The following is a 20,945-nucleotide window of genomic DNA, read 5'->3' on the forward strand; positions in this document are numbered from 1 at the left end:
TTTTGCTATCAAAACTACTAGGAAACTTTCTGAATAAAATTAAATGATATCAAAAGATGGGCTTATGTTTCAGAAGATGTACCATCACATTTCCAAAAGAAAAACACCATGGAAGGTGACAGCACAGCTCCCTTAACATAAAGGAGAAAGTTGCCTTTTATTGCAGTGAGATCCAGACTTTGCTCTTTTTCTGCTAAAGTGAAAGAAAAGTACAGAAAATAATCCCAAAATCTCAGATAAAGTTAACACTTAAATTAAAAGACCTACATGCTTTCCAACAATCTATGTTTCCCTGTATATTTGAAGACCGTGTGTTTTTCCCATACTTATGTATTTCAGTTTCATCAACACTTGTTGCACAATATGAAGGAATCTACAGCTAGACAGTCCAAGGCACCTCACCTCGCAGAAGAGACCAATCTCCAGCACCTGCCTTCGGTCAACTGAGAAAGAAGGAATCTCCCAAAAAGGTGACTGAAAACAGGAACGAGTCGTCTTGATAAAGTCTCTTCCTCACTAGTCATATAAAGTTAAGAAATGTGTTACCACCTCCCAACCTTTAATCCGAACACGTTGGTCTCTCTGTGGGCTGTCTTCAATTTGCAGCGGTGTAAGCTGAAAGAGAAAGTTCATTAATTTCCTGTTCATCATGGAAATACAGCATGGCAGAAGCTGAGCAGAACCCCAGGGTAGCTGCAACCCACACCTCACCACAAACCACGCTTCCTGAAACACTGCACCGAAATCTTTCAGCCAAATATCAGTTGTAATGCTTTACATGCATACGTAACAATAACATATTTCTTATTCAAGAAAGGAGAAAAGATGAGGTCACTGGAATCTCTTAAAACATCTTTTATGCAACTTTACCATCAGAGATAACAAAGAACTTACAGGTTATATCTGTCTACCAAGATACCTCACTAATTCAAACAAAAGATCATCCTTTATTTGGAAAAAAAACGTTTATGGGAATTTGCCACAGCTGGAAGCTCTCATGCAGCCTTGGAAATGATTGTCAGCAGAATGTCAGTCAAACAGGTGTATGGTGATGGCTAAGGCACATAACAGACTCATTAAAGTTAGCTTCAGTTTCAGTAATACAGATTTTAGTGTCTCATATACAGAGATCTTTGGCCCTGAAATTTGTTAAGATTTTTTTAGAGTTCTAACATCACCTATTTGGATGTACATGCTTAGGAAGAATGCAGCTACAATGAGATCTTCCAAAGATGTGACTGGAAAGATGGCTAAAAAGGACTAAAATCAGCTGATGGGAGCCAGTCTCCTAAAGTCTCTTTATCTGGTGCTTCCAATGCAGATCCCATCTGGCTCCTTCACATGGTAATTTAGAGTAGACTTAACCTATATATTTGTAGTCATCTCCATCCATCTCCATTGCCTAAAGTAGTGGTTTTAGGGAGACTGCTTAAGGCCAGGTATAGCCTGAGTGAATACTCCTACAAGGAAAAATGCCAATTGTCCCACTTTTTCCTCAGTGTAGAGGCCAGCTCATCCAGACCTTACAAAGGATATTAAAGATGAAAAAGCCAGTCCTATAAAAAATTCTCATAGAGACTACTGGCAGACATTTCTGCTCAAAGGCTGGGGCCTGTCAGTTGGTAAACATCCTGGAAGGTAAAGGTGTGGGTGTAATCAAGGTCAGCCATAAGATGGATCATACTATGATTAATCATTAGTAACCAATATTAAAAAAGCTGTAAGAGAGTCAAATGGGACACAAAGAGGTATCAGACAACGTATTTCCAGGGAGTCACAACGGCAGTACCGTGGGACCAAACCTGTAATACAGTGATACATTTCTGTTCAGGAATGCTGCACTCCTGCTAGAACAGAAGCAGAAAAGGGCAACTAAGTACAGTGAATGGAATAGTTTTCCTTCAATGAGAAACTCAAAATCTCTTCTTAGTTCCCTCCAGAAAAAGAAAGAAAAGACCAAGCTGAGATATGATTTCCTTGCAGAAACACTTAGAGAGAGAAAAGAATCATTTAGGATAATGCTGGTGAAAGAACACTTGATCACAAGCTGCCAAGCTTAAATCAGTTTCTCTCAAAGGAGTGAGTTACAAAGGCAGGCTTGAGAAAGAAGAATGGGCAAAATTCCTAAGTAACTTTAATGCGTATATAAGCAGGATATTACTCTATCGCTGCCTCCAGGAGTGGAGGACAGCACTTGATGACTCAGTCCTGTGTTTCTGTCTGTCTCCTATTAATCTTTGGCTTTAAAAAAGCAACAACAAGAAAATGCTATAGCTGGAAGCTAAACTGAAGCTAAAGGTTTTTCTGCATCAGCTATGTGGGTTATAAATATAACAACAAAATAGCAAAAGGTTATATTTGGCCAGGCTAAAAATAAATTCCAGCATTAAAAGCGTACTGTTACTCAGTGGAAGCCAGATCGTGACATTTAACAATTTTTAGTGGTCAAGGAGATAAAGAAAAGCAACAGTTGGGGCACCTGTCGTCATTTCAAGACACTCCCATGTACTTTTACATGTCCCCTGTCCTCATCTCTGCTGCCCAACTCCAAGGGAAAATGTTTTCAATTAGGTAGTACTAGCTTTGTCAGATGTAAATTGCAAGAACAAGAGGCCATAGCAAGCTATAAAAGTTTTGTTTGTTGTCTGTTATTTTTTTCAACTTCTGATTCAAGTTTTCTGAATATACCAAATAATCACATATATTATGGAGGTTTATTATCTGTGAAAGCAGACATGGAAGTCCACTGTCACTTGTCTTTTCCAGACTGAAAGAAAAGTGCTCCATGTGACAACAACAAGTTGCAGAGGAAGGGATGACAGCTCCGTGGATTGACCACAGTGAATGAGTTCAGCCTTAGGGTAACGGGTGAGCACCACCAAAGGGCTTGGTGCAGGAGCCTCAGTTGCAGCCCTGCAAGGTGTTCCAGCGAGCAGTTCTACATTGCAGTGGCCAAAGCTGAAGCCTTTCTGTCGGCAAAGCAGCACAGTCTGCTCAGTCGGTGAGGAATGACTGGCTACAGCCCCTGTCTAGCAACCGGCTGTTGGGGATAAATAGGGCTGCACCAGGACAGGTCCGCATCAGAAGAGAAGCTTGCCTGGCTTCTTTAAGGGAGCCTTTCTGGAGACTTGCCAGAGACCTCAAATCCTATATTCTCTGATCCAGTATAGACACTCGAGGACTTACTTAACTTTAAGCATATGAGTGGTCCTATGGACATCAATGGGGTTGCTAATGTGCCTAAAGTTAAATATGTACCAAGTGCTGTGCTGGAATGGGGCCAAGGACTCGAAAACTTGCAGGATCAAGTTTTGGCTGAAGAACAGAGAATAAAATAGGAGACAAAAGCTGCGAGATACTGAGTCACTCTCATGCCCTCTTGTGTCAGTCCCTCATGGAATCAAATCCCGAGACAAATCCCTTGTTATAATAGAAGAAATACCTATATAGAAATCTAAATCACTAAAAGATACCCTAAACACTCTCATTTCGCAGTGCGCAATGTCTTTTGATTTTTAGATGGTAAAAAGCAGGTACAGTGATGTCACTGCAGGAAAACATCACAAAACCATTGCAGCAACAGGCATCTCTTTCACCAGAGGTCTGGCTGACTCACTCTCACAGCTGCAGCAAAGTAGTCCAATGTGTTTCTGGAGAGCATTCTTGCTTGTGAAGTCTTTATTGGGACACTCTGACTGTAGGGGAACGCAGCCGCTTTTCATTTCTTGTGGCAGTCAGAAAGTTTCATTGAATATTTCTGCACTCTCAATCTCTTCCAAAACACATGCTGAATTTCCTGGCTCTCTTCCTTAAAATCTGGTCTGGGTTTCTACCCCCATCCTCTCTCAAATTTCTTTATGTGCATATAGATTTTTCTTTCTAAAACACGTAAATAAACATATAAATAAAGAAATCTGATTTTTCAAAATTTATTTTTAACTGTTTTTCTCAATTTTGTGAATTTTTATATATGTAATCACTTCTGTTTAAACGATTTGTATTCTGAACTTAACACTGAAAACCAGTAAATTTAAAATATAAACATTTGTCCTTTTGCCATTAGTAGTGCAACACTGCCAACTAGAGGCATTTGGAACTATCAAATTCTCATCCTATGGACCACATCAATAAACTTAAAGGGTTGTATAACTAAAATACTGAAAGATCTTATTTGCTCTACAGAAATCCCACCCAAATCCTCCAACTGCAATGATGTTTGCATTTAATTTTCTTCAGATTTTGATGTTTCAGTAAGTCATTTATTGAAACCAAACAACACATCACATCACCCAGAAACTCAAATACAATCAAGCCAGATCTCAAATAACTTCAGGTTCCTTATGGAGTTACTGACCCATTTTAAGAGATTTTGGAAATACAGCACCACAAGATAGTACAAGTATAAAAAAAATTAAAAACTTGACACTTTGAGGGCAAAATAAATCCTAGATATCATTTTCTCAACCCACAATTTAAATAGGGTTTCATAATTTATCAGAATAAAGAAATCATAGTCTATTGAGGTGAGATTTCTGTAAGTTTTCAGCTCTGTAAGACGGTGTAGCCTGTGAGGAGGAAGGCATTTTTTCGTAGCTGAAGCAGCAAGAATGAAAGCAGAGAAAACATCCTTGACCAGAAAGGCTCAGTTAGTGCCTGACACCTGTGATTCCCTGACGTGTAGGTGCTGCTTAGATCTGCATGTGAGAAGAGGCTCAGCACAAAGCGGTCGGTGTTCCCGTACCAAGCCCAGACCAGCTGCCCATGATGGTGGGGAAGAGCAGCATCCAGCTGCCCAGTACAGTCTCACAGAATCACAGAATTGTTGAGGCTGGAGAAGGCCTCTGAGATCATCAAGTCCAGCCTATGACCCAACACCACCCCATGGGCCAGACCAGGGCACTAAGTGCCACATCCAGCCTCTCCTTAAACCACTCCAGGGATGGTGACTCCACCACTTCCCTGGGCAGAGCATCCCAGTGCCTGAGCACCCTCTCTGTGAGGAAGAGCTGCCTGAGATCCAACCTGAACCTCCCCTGACGCAGTCTCTCATCCTGTCACTCGTTGCCCAGGAGAAGAGCCTGACCCCCACCTGATCACAACCTCCCTTTAGGCCATTGTAGAAAGTGATGAGGTCCCCCCTGAGCCTCCTCTTCTCCAGGCTGAACACCCCCAGCTCCCTCAGCCTCTCCTCATACCCAGCAAGAGGGAGCTGGAGCAGAGGAAGAAAAGGACCTTCTGCAGGTGCCAACCAAGGTCCAGCTCATTCCAGCTGCCTCCCATCCCTCCTCTGCTGTATGACCAAATCAAACACAACCCTGCGTGTGGGCAGAGTCTGCTGGCAGGAAGAAAACCAAGACCGTAATTCCAGGCTTATCTGATGTGCCCCAGATTGACAGGGTACAGGACGTGCAACTCTCACCTTTTCTAATTAAGAACCGTAAACAGCAAACAACCTCGGGAGCTGTACCTGTACTGGGTGCCTTTGGAAAGGGACCCTTCTGAGATGGTGAAATAAAAACTGGCAGGTGGCATCCCTTCGTGCTCCCTCCCAGCGGTCAGGATCTGCCCAGCCACGGGCAGGGAGTGTGCCATCCTCCTCCTCCTCTTCTCCTGGCTGGCAGCGCACGCCCTGGGCTGCACCAGGAGCTTGGGAGGCCAGAACAGCCTCCCTTGCTATTGCTCTGCATTGCTGTGCAGATGGAGAAATGCCTGTGTCTACAAACATGGCTTTTCTTTGGCAGAATCCTAGGGGATTGGTTGACATCTGCACGGCTAGAACTGCAGTGTAACAGGAAGATCTGCTGGTGGAAGGGCAAGCTCTGCCTGTCAGAGCTCACACGGCATTAAATAAGCATAAGACAACTCTCATGGTTTGTACTTTTGGATTGAAGGGAGGAGCCAACAACATCCAGTGTTGGTTTCCTTTTATTTACCAGAACACATTTGTTCTACAAATCTCAGTAAAATTCATGAAAAATAATAAATTACATTATTTCCCTGACAGTCTTCAAAGCTTTATATCTCTAAAAGTGTCTGGGAAATCTGAGATGCCTAGAGGGCGGGAAAATAATCTCAATGGGAAGTGGAAGCCAATAGATAATAGCGACCCAAGGAGGCACAGAGCTGCAGAGCAGCTGACAGCAAGGTGCCGATAAAGGCTGGAACCAAGTTTTCCAGAGGCCGTACCACCGGGCAGCTTAAGGATGGAGGAGCCAGTTTCCTAAAATCACAGAGAAAACCCTGGAGGGAGTTGGAGGTGACAGTACTGGAATAAGATGAATACTTAGAAGGGAAAGCATAGATATTGGCCCGGGAAACAGAGAATATAATTTGCAGCCAATATAAACCACAGTGAAAACTAATTTAATAAATGTTTTTCCAGTTATATTATTATGCTTATTTTCCATAACAATGTCTTTACAGGAATATAAAGTTTAAAAATGCAGGGGTGCAGTGGAAACAAACCACTGGGGCTCAGGCAGTGCTGGAGTAGTTTCTTCATTTGAGCGTTACCTTGAGCTCTGCTTTTAGGGAAAAAAAAAAAAAGAAAAAAAAAGTGCATCTGTTGTTAATCGTCTTGTAATACCAGAAGTGGCATTTCCACAATGGTGACTATTTTGAAAGACACACACAGAAACAAGGCAGCACGTCATATCTAGATTTCTTTAAATGACCTTATTGAAATGAATCAGAAATTTTCTAATAACGATTTTTGGCTGTGAGTCAAAACCTAAGCCCAACAGACACTTGCAGGGTTTTTCCATTTATCTATTTTTCTGTTTGGCAGTGAAAGGCAACGCTCAGCACTCTAAGCCCAAAGTGCAGTCCTCAGCTCTGGCACTATGTGCTGCTTGATTTGTGCCCATCCAGACTCACTGCACAGCAACTACCTGTGTTAGGAGTCAGCAATGCCTCTCGCCCTTGAAAATACGTGCCCTGTGAAGCTTTCTCATATTGTTTAGTGTAGAATTTCTCTGGGCATCGTGTCTCTGTAATCTAATTATTTTTGTATTGATTTGCAAAGGCACATTAGACATACATAAAAGTCTTTTGAAGAGTTGTCAATAGATGCTGCAGGAACAATGCTGAATTACAGCTGTCACAGGAGCTGTGATCTCATCCCTAACCAGAACAGGATTGCTTCTGCTTCCCTTGCAAATGCTAAGGAGGAGGGAGAAGGTGATGCAGCTAATTCCTTCTCTGTGAATAAAGGACTTTTCCTGTATTAGACAAGTTAGGTCAAAATTATATCAAGCATCGTATCCAAAGAATCAGACGATTTTTAAACTACAACTCACTGAAGCAATAATCAGACAGCTTTTGTAATTGCTGCTCTCCCATGGCAGATGTGCTCCATCATGCAGGACCACAGCTGAGCTCCACATGGGCAAAGGAGCTGCTGCCATGGGAAGTTCAGACAAAGCGCCTCAGTCTCTGCCTGCCCACAAGTGGATGCAAGAGGGGTGGTCAGGCTTTGAGGAGCTTTATGATTTGCAGAGGACATATTGTTTCAGCAAAGTATAATGTTTATTTCTGCCCCACCATACCACTCCGGGATATCAATGAACTAAAGAGTGCTGGACACATACTGTACACCAAGTGTAACTTTCCATAGGGATGGAATTCACCCAACTAAGGTTAGAGTTGAGTGCTTTGGTTTTCAAGCAGGTTGCAGGTTGCTCAAATGCCTCCTAAGAGTCAATGCCTAGCATAGGCAGTAATCTTTAAAAACTTAAGAAGAAAAAAATTGGCACCATCTAAGCAAAATCAACTGACTTCCCTGGGGCAGGGAATCTCACTCCCAGCCTTCAGAACGGTGTGGTCCAAGAAAAAATGAGCAGCAGCACTATCAAAAATTCACACCTGTCTTGGTGCTAGGACCTCTGTAGAACAATTCACAAGGGAAAAGAAGGAAATGTTTTATATAGGAGAAACTCATCGCTGAAACCTGAATCCTTCATTCCCGTTTCTTTCCTCCATCAGTGACGCTAGAGCATTATTGCTTTTCTTTTAAAACCAGAGCCTTTTGTCATACTGTCCTAAAGGAGGGAGCTAATATTGCTAGGCTTACAAAACAAAGAGTCAAGCTATTTATTTTCACCTGATGAAGAAATGCAGTCAGGGTTTAATGCACTTGAACTGGAAACCTTCCCTGGCTTCCCACAGCAAGATCAGCTCACCTGCAGCAGCAAACACGGTCTGCAGGCTCTTTCCAGAACATTGCACCAGGCTTGCTCCACTCCTTCTTTTTAAATTATAATGCTTACAGAATTAGGATAGTTTGAGTATAGTTTGAGTGATAGACCTAAGAAAGTGTCTACATCATAGACGCTAAAACAGAAAACAGGTCTTTAAAGGGTTTTATTGCTCCCTTTTATTACTATGATGGAGACGTGCTTCACATCATCATCCTCTTCATACCTTCCTCTGAGCACAGAAAGAGGCCAGTCCCCATGGGGCCCAAAGAGATGGGAGCAGCAGAGAGAAAGTACCAGACAGGAGTTTTCAGTTCTGGAAATACTAAAGGAAGACAGTTTTAATAGTCAAAAGCAAAAATTTGCATTTGAATTGAATACACTTCATTTTACTTACAATAGGGGGTACTTCTACTGAGATTGCTCTAATTCAGAGGATTTCACAGAGGAGAATCTGTAATCCATGACCAACCATTCAGAGTAAAGATGTCTCACTGTGGTATCTTTTTTCTCTAGAATTTCTCCCAGATGCAAACTTTTATTTTCCTGTTGTGAGGTTTCATACTGTGCACTCAGCAAATTCAGATTTGTACTCAGCTTAAGGGCTCAAACAAATAAATTCCCATAGATTAACAAATCTGATATGGTTATCACGTTAACTAAACCCAGAATTGCTTTCACTTGTGCTCATGGCCCACAGATCTCTTGCAGCTCAGCAGATGTAGAAAAGCTCATTACACTGTTGTGACTGGATCATGGAAGCGAATCATACCTGTGCAAACACTGCTGGACAAGATGTAATAAATTGAACTAGCCAAGCCTACAGATCTCTGCAGCCTGGAGATAGGAAAGACTGTTTAGACCCACAGCAATGCTCATCCTCTGACGCAGAGTGCAGCAAGCTACTTCAGATTGAAGTCTGGCTTTGCAGTCTGCAGACGTATCACCATGGCGTTACTTTTGGCATTGAATATTTTGTGCACCTTATCCAGGTAACTAATTTTTCCCAGCTCTGACCCAATAAAATTTTATATTAATAAATTGTACTTCTTTTATGCAGTCAGTCTATGACTGCTTTAATTTAAACTTATGCATAAGCAAGAGCGAATATCACATGGGGTTGTTCTGTTACACCCTGGTCAGCTTGCTGTTCCTTACATCAGGGTATTGCCTGCCCTGTTCTAGAACAAACACTCAGGAGACCGCAGAAAGGGTGAGGTCAGAGAACAGTGGGATTGGGATTTTTTCTGAATTAGCATTTGTGCAGCACTATGTAAAGCAGTATTTCCAGTTACATATTTCATAAATGGCTTATATGTATAGATACATATCTAAATCTACTGCTGCATGGGTCACACAAAAGCAGCAGCATGCGATCCCATGAGTCAGTTATTCTGCAACGTCTTTTTCTAAAAGTCTGTCCTCTTCATTGTACTTTATTGCTGCCTTGCTCTGCCCTGTATTTAGCTCATTTTCATATTTCCTAATTTTGACTTGGATACAACTGTGTATAAACAGTTAACCCATAGTTAACTCATACCTCCAAAATAAATCCTTTGCAATGGAAGAGAAAAATGGAAACACCCTCTGCCCACAATACCCTGGAGACTAAATTGGCCAAGTTCAATGAAGTGAATAAGAACACACTAATGAATGAGTGCAGAAATGCAAGTTTGAATTCTCCATTACAAATGTTAAAAATAACTTAGCACTAAAAATACAGAAAGTCACATTTTTGTACTTTTTGGTACAAAAATAGTTGATAATACAAAAGCTATACAGCATTAATCATATACATATCAGTGACAACAAACATCAGGAAACCAAAGCATGAAGACAAATAGGATTTTACATGAAAAATAGGAGGAAAAAGTGTAACTATATGGACCATATAAACAAGTACATGTGAAAGGAAGAACAAAAGAGGATTACTTCTGCTTCCCTTGCAAATGCTATTCAAGGAGAAGGGAGAAGGTGATGCAGCTAACTCCTTCTCTTTGAAAGAAGATGTATAAAGGACTTCTGCTGTATTAGACAAGTTAGGTCAAAATTATATCAAGCATCATATGCAAAGAATCAGATCATTTTTAAACTACAACTCACTGAAGAAATAGTCGGATGATACTTTAAACTGTATTCTTCAAATATATAATTTTATTTCCCCCTTCAAAAAAAGTTTGTTTTATTTGTTAATCACATCCCTCTACACAAAGTCATCCTTGTGTCTTCCTATTAGGTTCATACCTATCTTCAAGCACCAATGAACCCATCCATTCACTGGGAACAAAAGCACCCACAGTTCCAGTTTTCATTGGTGGTTTCTTCTTTCACTGGACATAAGCCAGACTCAAACTGTTTGAGAGGGGAAGCAGCAGACACACACAAACCATTATTTATTTCCAATCCTCGTACAAGACACCTGATACAAGCCAAGATGAAGAGAAATCCAAAGATTCAGTGTATAAGCATAGGAACTCACAAGAGCAAAAGTTGGAGGGATGGCAGAAAAGGAAGGGGGAGGGTGGAAACACCTGAGTTTCGTTTTCAGCTCAAAGGTTCCTCTCATTTTTTTCCCAGGTGAATGTGCTGTTGTTGCTGCAAAGAGACTTGGGCAGCTCAGGTGTTCTGTGCTTAAAAACACAGATTTTTAACTAACCAGTTTGAGAAAAAAGGACCTTCCATCAGGAGAATTAATCGCTGCTGGTGAGCAAGTATTTCTCATTCTTAACGTTCCGTTAGTACCGTGATAAGGTTTGGTTGGCAAATGCATTACAAGCCTAGTTATAGAAAAAGGACAAATGAGAGAGGTTTACAGGTTAGCTAGCAAAACGTTTGTTCTGACAGAGAGATGAAAGCAATCTATATGGTGTTGACTGTCTATTTTTTCTCTTAATCAATTAACTAACATTGGGTCATGTAACATCAAAAATTCAGAATATTGAATTTAAACTGCTTCCAGCTACAGCTCCATAAATTCTCCTTCCAAAACCCTATTGGTTTTCAGTATGGTGATATTCAATTATTTAAGCTTCAGATAATTATTCCTGTGACTTGAAGAGATTTACACCTCAATTTCTTTTATGACGGAGCTGACTCGTGCATACTGTACCTGCTTTATAGAGACGCTATCTGGCGTGATTTCAAAGTCATAACTATTTATGTTTAAAATCATTTTGACATGTTAATATAACATAAATGTTAGATTTTGTTAACATCTAATAGGTAAACTGATACTAAAGATAGTTAACTTTCACATAGAGTTGCCACAAATATTCATTTCCGTGGTAGGGTGTGACGATCTGCTTTTGCTGGCTGAAGGTAGTGCTCTGCACAAACAGGGAAAATTTGAATCGTATTTTTATTACCAAAAAATTCTCATCCCTCAGACTTAACTAAAACTTGTATCTCTTAGGAAACACTGGAAAACTTCACATTTTCTTACAAAACAACAATAATTTCCAATCATCAAATTAATGTGCATAATTAATTAGCTCTAAAGGAGATTCCTTTCTGAAGCTCAATCAACAATAGCTAACATGAACGAGCCTAAGGAAGCACATGAAACAAAGAACTCTAAATTTGTGATACCGTATGGGAAAGGAAGTGTTGTGAGTAAGAATAAGGAGAAAAATATTACAACGAATGTATTAATTATTTTAGTGACTTACAGAAATTTCTTCTGAAATACAGGATTTGTACTACAAGACGATACTTCAGTTTTTTTCCTAAATTTTTGCATATTTCAACATGCAAATTGTTCTCCAGTCACTTGAATAGATTGGTTTTCCTGCACTGAGACTGCCAGCTATTGAAAGGGGAGTTTGAATTTGTTCACCAAAAATTGAACTCCAGAAATTAGAAGTGATGTGGAGAGATTATTAAAATAAGCATAAAAGCTGCTGTACTTGTTACGGCTCTCTGTCCTGAGAAGCACAATGCATCTGCTTTTGTCAGTGCTCAGAGCTGTAATTCCATATTTGACATCAGTTTTACATCCAAATTTGAAATTTTCTTTATCAAGAAGATTTTTTTATTTAAGTTAAAGCACTTCCTCAACAGTAACTCATAAAACCAGGTTTGTTAAAAGTGGAATCTCCAGTGATAACTGATAAGCTGACTGAGTGGCATCCAGGGATACAAAAGTAACATATTTTAACTTAGTTCAAATCAAATAACCACCTGACTATCAGAGCTTTAATGCATAAAGATGATTGGACCAGGCAGAAGGAAGGGTTATCAATTTAAAAGAATATTGGCTTTGTAATGCTTTTGTTCTTTTATCAAGACCAGAAGTTACTGAATTCCTTGTAATGATCTTAGAAAGAGAAGCAAACATCTTTGTAATACTGAAACAGCCAGGAGTACAGATAGATTGCTTTATTAAGCAGGAGCTGAGCTGAAAATCAGTTGAAAAATTTAAAAAATGGGGAAAATTTCTGAGTTTTTGCTGTGAGAAACACCTGGAAATTTCTTTCACATTTATCTCACAATCTTTAACATCCTGGTTTACAGAATGCAAGCTGAAAAACCAATGGCAATTTCAACATTCTGGAGGCATTTACTGCTTTAAAAATTATTATACCTAGAGGCAGTATTTGTCAATTTGCCTATTTATTAAGAAGGATATCATGGGGCATCTTTTGACCAAAAATACCGCTATCCACAAAAACAATCCCATGCTGTTATGCTTCACTGAATGTAAAAAAAAAAAAAACAAAAAAACCCCAAAACAAAAAACAACTAACAGAACAAATAACTAGTAGCACTGTCTTGAAATTTTCATGATCCAGTGTTACAACATTGCACTCCTTCATAAGAATTAAATGCTGGGTGACCAGAAATGAACTGAAATGAACTTTGTTCCCCTGATCACACTGTAGTGAGAACCGTCCCCTGCAGCCTAACCCAGACAGCAGCTGAAAGCAGGGTTGCAGGATAAAATTAAGCACCTCCATTCTGCACTTTTCTCACAAAGAAAGGCATTTCTAGAAATACCAAATATCTGTTTCTGCTGCACAGATTGTTAGGATACCACTAACACATTGATTTACTCTGTGCCAGGTGACAAATCCATGCAACTAGAGCTGTTGCTTTGTTTTCCAGTTTCCTTGCTGCATTGAAAGGGAAATAATGCTCCATTCAACACTGGCCTTGTCCCTCCTGCTAATTGCAGTCTCTTCCAACCTTGCAATGGCCATCAAAAAGGAAAAACGAGCCCCTCAGACACTGTCAAGAGGTACCGCATTTTTACTGTTTTTTGTTACCTCCTTACCTTACCGTATAGGTCAGCAAATGTTTTTATTTAGAATGTGCATGGAAGCACATATATACCTACTTAGGTGTGTTTCTCTAATGTTAAATGACACTCTGAGTAGTGCATCTTCTCATTCCGTGTCGTTTCACTCCGTCAGTTTGCTCTTAAGAATACGGCTGAGGGCTTCGCCTAACCTGCATAATTTATGTAACTCAGAGTGACCCAGTAGAAGCGAATAACCCCAACTGAGTCTCTCAAACCAGAGTGCACTCACAGGACCATCAATGAAAAATATTGGTTTATATACTAATTAAAAGATATTTTGTTATGGTAACTTATTGACTACTGAAACAGTTTCTAACTTCAGTTGCCGTGGAACAATTTTTCTGCAGATCCATTTTTATACACAGATTAGTTTGAGTCACTGATGGGTTTTTCTGCGTGACGTTTTTTTCCTTTTGCTTTTCATCCTAGTCACAGTCATTTTCTTCAGCGGATAAAAAAAAACCTACTTCCTTGTAGTGCATAATTTTGAACTTGAATGGGAGCTAAAGACCCTATTTTAAGTTAGTCTGATCAATCTGAGAAATACAAGCAGAGAAATCGCTTACCAAGGTCTTCTCCATCTTCCCTATTCTTTTGGGGCCTATTCACCCCAAAAAATCTCCACCTCCCTTCCTGACCTCTTCTGCGAGCTGTGCAAAGCCTGCAGATGCCACAGCTCTGAGGTCTTCCCATGCAAAGCACTGGCAAAGGGCAACCAAAGAGAAATTGCAAATCATCTCTCAGAAGTGATATCCCTGGAGAAAGGTTGTAACTAGTCCAGTGTCTACTGTTTGTCTTGCCCAGATCAGAATTTATTTTTCCCACTAAGCCTAAATGCATAGAAAGATAACAAAATCCCTTCAATTCTGGCAATTCTGAAAAAAAAGAAAAATGCGGAATGCAAGTGTCAGTTTTCTGATTTCAAGCTTTTTGGGATACCTTGAGTGCTTTACCTGTAATTTTCACAGATCAAAGGGGAATACTTAAACCTGCTGCAAAAGGACCCTTGCTGACTCCTCCATGAGGTTACCCACGCCAGCAGGTGATTTCAGTCAGGGAATGCACTGGTCAACACGCTAGAATCCCACCATCAGCCAGACAGACCTGTCATCGAAATCAATCTCTTGAAAGAAGAGATGAGCCAGTAGTGTCACAAGCAACTGTCCCATGAGGAAGCTGATGGGAAACCTCTGCAGAACCAGGGCTGGTCCAAGGGCTGTCCAGACAGCACCGAAGAAACAGAGCCTTCACCCGGTTCAGGTCCAGCAGCTGTTCTGTAGTTTCCACAAGGGCCGTCACGAGTGGAGCAACACTCTCTGGGAGGCAAGGAGCTGCCCCAGAGGGACTGGCCTCTTTTGCACGGAAAAGCACGAAACCAACTGGACAATTTGCTTTTTGAGATCAGTCTATGACCAGCTGTGGATCTGTTATGAAGCTGATGTTTATTAGGATCTTGTTTTGGTGGAGAATTTTATTTAACGGCCATTGTTTTATTAAATTAACTAATTAAGTATGTGCAACTTCAGGGATGGAAATTCATTACTCAGGAGTTAAGCTTAAAACCTAAGACTGTTCTAACAGTGTTCTTACTCAAATTGACTTTATTTGAGTTGTCATATTTTATTTTTCTCTCTTTTATAAGCCAACTTTCTCTTTAAGCCCCAAGGTCTACATGAAATAGGAGTAGACAATATAAAAATAAAGGATTTGAGTGCTGATTCAGGGACATCTGAGTTTTTAGCAAGATATCAAACAGATTTCCCAAAGGATTTGAACCAGATATGCAACCAGCTGAAGGCTTTTGAGGGGGTGGGTTGGTTGTTTTTTTAAAAATTTTTCAGTGGTTGTTGTTTTAAAGTTTTCAGCGCACCTATCAGGAGATGTAGAATTAACATATCCACAACGTTTGGGAACCTCAGACTAAAAAACTCAAATCTTATTAGATTTAAGATTAGATATAAAAGGATTTTGCTATGATTTGCTTGCCTGGCTACCTTTTAATCCTTTTCTTATATATTTCCAGGGTGGGGAGATGAAATTACCTGGGTACAAACTTATGAAGAAGGGCTTTATCAAGCTAAAAAAAGGTAAGAGATTAAAAAAAATAATTTGAAAGACATCATTAACCAGTCACGCCCAAAAATACTATAACGAAACAGAACAACAAAACACCATGACAGCTGATCTGCAGACCACCCAGTTAAGTAAAAGAGATTTTGTGTCAGTAAATAAAAGCTGTTGCAGCAGTCTTATGAATCTGATATAACACCATGGGCCGACAGTTTAACACTGTCATTTCTTTATCACAACAGCACTGTTGTCATTTCAGTAAAGAAGGATAAATAGGTATAATTTTAAAAATACACCTGGAATATTTTTTTTAATATCATGAACCTCTGACTATTTCCTTAATCAAGAACTGGAAATCAGTTCCATTTGCTCTCTCGTGGTGGTCTTCTGCTTCTGATGTTTTCCCCAACACTTTATTAGTTGGCATATGCACAGGATGTACCCGCAGTTTCTCACTATCTTGGTAAAAACTAAAGTTTCTGCTCTGGGACTCAGCTAATAATGTATCTGAGAATTCGTAACAATACTGATTTAAATCTATTTTACAGCTCATTTTAAATCATAATAGTGTAGCATGAACTAATGGTAAACTGAAGGTAAATTATTTTTAAAATAAAAGGCAATTCATTTCATGTACCCTATGTGAAAATGGCCAGCAACTGAAGAATTCTTGACAGTGATAGCATTAGTAACTGATTTGTTGAACACTAACAGTAGTTTTTTAAAAGTACAGGAGAAAATGCACAGAATTGTTCATATTTTGACATCCAAAAATATAAAGTTTTGATACTTTACCAGAATATTTACAGAAAAAAACCAACCAAACAAAAAAGAAACCTATTTACTTTATATCTATTTAAGAAAGCTTAAAAACCATAAAACTTTTCATGGGAAGTATTTGATGATAAACCAAACTTTATAAAAAATATTTTATTCCAGTTCATACAGATTAATTTTATTTTCTTAATTATGGGGAACTTCATACCTGAGCAATATTAAATACCTCTTCAGCTTGGTTATATACTAACTGGAAACAAATTGATGGCTCTGTTGTTTCTTTTTTCTAGACTCTCTTACTTTAGATAACCTATTTAGATATAGAAACTCTATTTCTCTATTTATTTCTTTTATGAAGGAGTTGTATTCTTTTTCCTTGCTCAAAACCATTTGTAGTTCTTTACAGAATGTCTGTATGGTTTTTTTATTGGGGGTTAACATAAGATTAAATGTAATTTACTTTTCCAGTCTGCTTGTAAAATCATCCTTTTACATGCTTGTCAAATGATCTAACAACGTGGTTTTTTATTATTAATAAAGTAACAAGCCATTGATGGTAATTCATCATTTGGAAGACTGTCAATATTGTCAAGGTAATTTTGATTTTCTGAGTGTTAAAATTTTGTGATTATTTTTGTTAAAAAATGCACCTGTATATATATTTACCTAGCACTTAGTGAAAGTTATTTAAAGAAATAGGTAAAAGAAAATGTCTTCAAAAAGATAAGAATTTACTACAGCTATTTACAATAAATACCACTATGAAACTACCCAACAATGAAAATTACTCAGTGCTGCTGTCCTGCTTTCACTAATGCAGCACTCGTCAGTTTAAATTAAGGAGACACAGATTTGCTACTGACTCATTGAACAGATTTAATATTGTTTGGCTCTCCCGAACGGGGTAACTAAAGAAGGAGATGAGGACAGGGCTGCTGAAACCGATCTAATCAGACTTTGCCGAGAATAATGCTCTTTTGTCAAGCTGAGACGTGGTATCCACTGAGACGACAGGCTTCATAAATAACAGAAGAGAGCTTCCATTTTCATAGCCGGGAGGTTGTGCTGACATGGGTCAAAAACCCCCCAAAAAACAGGGATAGAGCCCTTAAGCGTCTCCTCGGGAATGTGAATGAGCAGAGAGGGGAACAATGTGGCCAGTCTCCAGCCAATGCAGAAGGAAAGGCAGTGTCTGAAATGAACTTCAAAATGGTGATGTCTCTTCTAGCGCTGAAGAAAGCTTTTGCAGAAAACGAAGAGATACAGGAAATGGCCCAAAATAACTTCGTCATGCTGAATCTCATGGTATGAAGGGTTTGGGGCAGTTTGACTGGGAGCTATTCTTGGCTTGTGTTTTCTCTTTCTTTGTCTTGCTTTTCATGTCATTTTAGTGAATTATCCCTGGGATTTCGGTTAGATGAAAGTACAGGCATTTGTGTATGTGTATCCACACAGAAGTAGCACCCTTTTTTATTCTGTCCTCTCATACAAGACTATTTACAGCCCGTAGTATTTCAGAAAAATTTACATATTTTAGTAACTTGCTTTAATTTCTCTGCCAGCATGAAACCACAGATAAAAACCTGTCACCTGATGGACAATATGTGCCTCGAATCATGTTCATAGGTATGTACAATATTTATGTATCTTCAAAGTTGTGCTACAGGAATCTGTGCCAGTGTCCTCCTTTGGGGAGATTAACATGATTCATTCTGCAAGAAGAAAATAGCTCAAAATTCATCATCACCATGGCATTAGTCTGGAAGTTGGCAGATCTGAGGTCAGTTCTCCCTCTGTCGCAGGCTTTGATCCTTGTAAACTTCCTCAGGTTACAGATATGTCCTGGAGGATACTCAGTTTGTGCTCGGGGACAAGATGATTAAATACCTGTTAGCATCTGTGCTTTTGCTCGCTGTGCTTCTTGGTAGAGCTGTTATTAGACAAAGTTTACTGAAAACAGTCAAACATCTGACTGATGTCTGTAGAGTGGACACTACCACAGAGCAAGTCAATAGAGAGTGGCACCTAAAGAATGATTTACCCCATCGTAAAGCTGACTTCTGGAATAGATTGAGTGAATCATTGCCCCAGAGTGCCTATTCCTCTATACCAACTGTACCAGAAGCCTCGAGTGACATCCAAAGTTAGGTGAGATGAAGCCCAGACTCAGACAGACAGCAGTGTGTAACAGGAGTCATTTAATTAACAAAAACCTTGGAAGTGGGACTGGAAGAAAAAATGCCCACGATAACTTTCTTCCATAATGGAAACATTAGGAATCACAAGATTTTCATCCTGAAGGCTCTAGGGAGGTGATTCTAACATTGCATTAGGTACATATGACCCTCACTATGTGGCATCCAGTCAAATTAGCCTCCCCTGATGTCAGCCCAGATCTAGTAAAATAGCATATTTTTCTTTAAATATGGTTGAAATGTGTGTGGTCTCTATCACTTTTAAAGAGCTGCATAACATAAAAATGAACATTAGCTTTTGTTCAGGATTTCTCCAAGTAAAGCTGTAGGTCGGAACAGAGCGTAACGATCTCGTAATTGCCTCGTTGATGACAACAGAACACCTCAGGACCAGGGCTGTCAAAGTACTGGCATCCCTCGGCTGTTGTGGGAATGGAAAACAGCATTTAATATGATTACTTTTTCAGACCCATCACTCACGGTAAGAGCTGATATCACAGGAAGATATTCCAACCGGCTTTACGCCTATGAACCGCAAGACATACCATTCCGTAAGTGCCCCCTGGGTTGTGTTATTTTGCATTTCACATTGTAAGCAGCCGGATACACCCCTCGTTTGTGCTTAAGAACCTGTTAAGATCTCAAAGTAATGAATAAAAACTGCGTGTGAGCATTTGCAATGAGTTATAACAGCCTAACCTGTTCCAGCCAAAAAACTTAAGCACACCTATTGTCCTGTTGAATTTACTGAGACTGCTCAGGTAAGACAGATTGAAAGATTGTGGGTAAGAACTTTCAGGATCAAGATCTGTGCAGTTTACTGGAGAATGGTGAAAGCCTCTATGCTCGATGTAAACAGTCAGTGGTGGGAGGGAATCAGTAAAGAAATGCTAGTGGTTACCTGGGTGTCACCTAACCCCCGTATTTCAGGAAGGAATGTGCTTTTTCAGGTTGAGCTAGTTCCTTGCTCTATACCATCTATGTGACACCAGTGCAGTATCTCACCTCAGATATGAACTTCACATCTGATTACGAGGCTTGTTGTTGGGACTTGAAAGGAGCCTTGTCGAATCCTTTTAAGTTAAACATTTTGATTCGGGAAATGTTTAACCTTCTGCTTTAGTTTCAATGGCAGAATTTTCATAAATGAAAGCTCTCGAATATAATTATAACCATAAATGAATTTCAGTGTGAACAATTTACTAAACAAACTGGGTGAGTTTTTTAATTTCACAAATACACTCTAAGTGTATTTTTACAGTTCTTATTTATTTTTCTTTCAGTAATAGAGAACATGAAGAAAGCATTACGCCTCATTCAGACAGAATTATAACCATCAACAGTGAAATGACCGTAGCCTCTACGAGGTGAAGCAGCACTAGGAAATAATTAATAACATTTTAAAAAACTTCAGTTAACCTCTCTGTCTCTACTAGCATTTTGAACACTTACCAAGCCGCTTTGGTGTATCAGATTTCATAAAAAATTTATATGTACAATTAGAAGAACAAACAGACAGACTATTGCACCCATTTGGAAAACAAGAGGAGAAAACTATCACTTTGAAATTAATTATCTGAAGAAATCAAAGTTAAGGTGCAGCAACTTTAAGATGTCTTTTATCAATCCAGCTCTGACTTTGTCAAATCAGCTATGGCTTCTGACCAAGAATTATAACCATTCTTTTTTATGTCTATTTGCAATTTGTCATATAAGTTAATAGCTGCATGTTGGCTCCATTTGTTTTTTAATTGCAAGAAGCTTGTAAATCTTCAGTGTACCTCTGTTTTATGTACTTATTATTAAATGAAAAGAAACTTTGCTGGGAAATCAGACAGGAAGGCTCTTCCTGTGGATTTTGGAATAGCTTATATAGAAAAAAACCCACTGATCTGGGCTTAGCTTTCTTCTGTATAATTCTTTATCATTCTGATAGCTGAAAACAGAATAGACATTTTGCACTGCACATGTGGTCTGAGTGAGGTGATAATCATCAAACAGCAGCTACAGGTTTTGCTGTGCTGTAGGTATAGAAAAGCAAGAGAAATAGGAAATAGTCCCAGAACTCCATTCCTCAGGCTAAGTGCTGCTTGTAAAGTCTGGTATGGGAAAACGAGCACACTTGTCCTAGCTCTTTTCATTTAAATGGTACTTGAGTCATGTGAGTCCCAGGTCAGTCCCTTTTTTCTTTAGCATCCCAATCCAGACATCATGGTGGCAGCTTAGTGAGGGGATCCATACATACAAAGTCTTCATAAAATTTCCCCAGAATCACCGTACGCAAGGGCAGACACCTTGTTTGAGTAAAAAGCTGAAGTCAGTTGAAAATTATTCTATGAAAAGAGCTTGTTATCAGAGCAATGTGGTTTTTTTCATTAGAGCAAGGCAGTAAGCAATTCATCTGTAGTG

At 39.4% G+C, this 20,945-nt stretch overlaps 1 protein-coding gene across 1 annotated transcript; it reads left to right on the top strand.

Moving 5' to 3' along the window:
- The first annotated feature begins 13,325 nt into the window (after positions 1 to 13,325).
- AGR3 (anterior gradient 3) lies at positions 13,326 to 19,869 on the top strand. The gene is made up of 7 exons (XM_009865452.1): positions 13,326 to 13,431; positions 15,518 to 15,581; positions 16,882 to 16,934; positions 17,570 to 17,646; positions 17,904 to 17,967; positions 19,004 to 19,087; positions 19,820 to 19,869. The coding sequence occupies exons 1-7, from the start codon at positions 13,326 to 13,328 to the stop codon at positions 19,867 to 19,869; spliced, it is 498 nt and encodes a 165-aa protein (XP_009863754.1).
- The last annotated feature ends 1,076 nt before the right edge of the window (positions 19,870 to 20,945 follow it).

The sequence above is a fragment of the Apaloderma vittatum genome, unplaced genomic scaffold (genome assembly GCF_000703405.1).
Source record: "Apaloderma vittatum isolate BGI_N311 unplaced genomic scaffold, ASM70340v1 scaffold5980, whole genome shotgun sequence".
NCBI lineage: Eukaryota > Metazoa > Chordata > Aves > Trogoniformes > Trogonidae > Apaloderma > Apaloderma vittatum.

Coding starts and splice junctions, on each gene's coding strand:
- AGR3 (XM_009865452.1), top strand. CDS start 13,326: ATGCTCCATTCAACACTGGCCTTGTCCCTCCTGCTAATTGCAGTCTCT. Junction 17,647..17,903: donor TCGTCATGCTGAATCTCATG/GTATGAAGGGTT, acceptor TTTCTCTGCCAG/CATGAAACCACAGATAAAAA. Junction 17,968..19,003: donor GCCTCGAATCATGTTCATAG/GTATGTACAATA, acceptor TTACTTTTTCAG/ACCCATCACTCACGGTAAGA.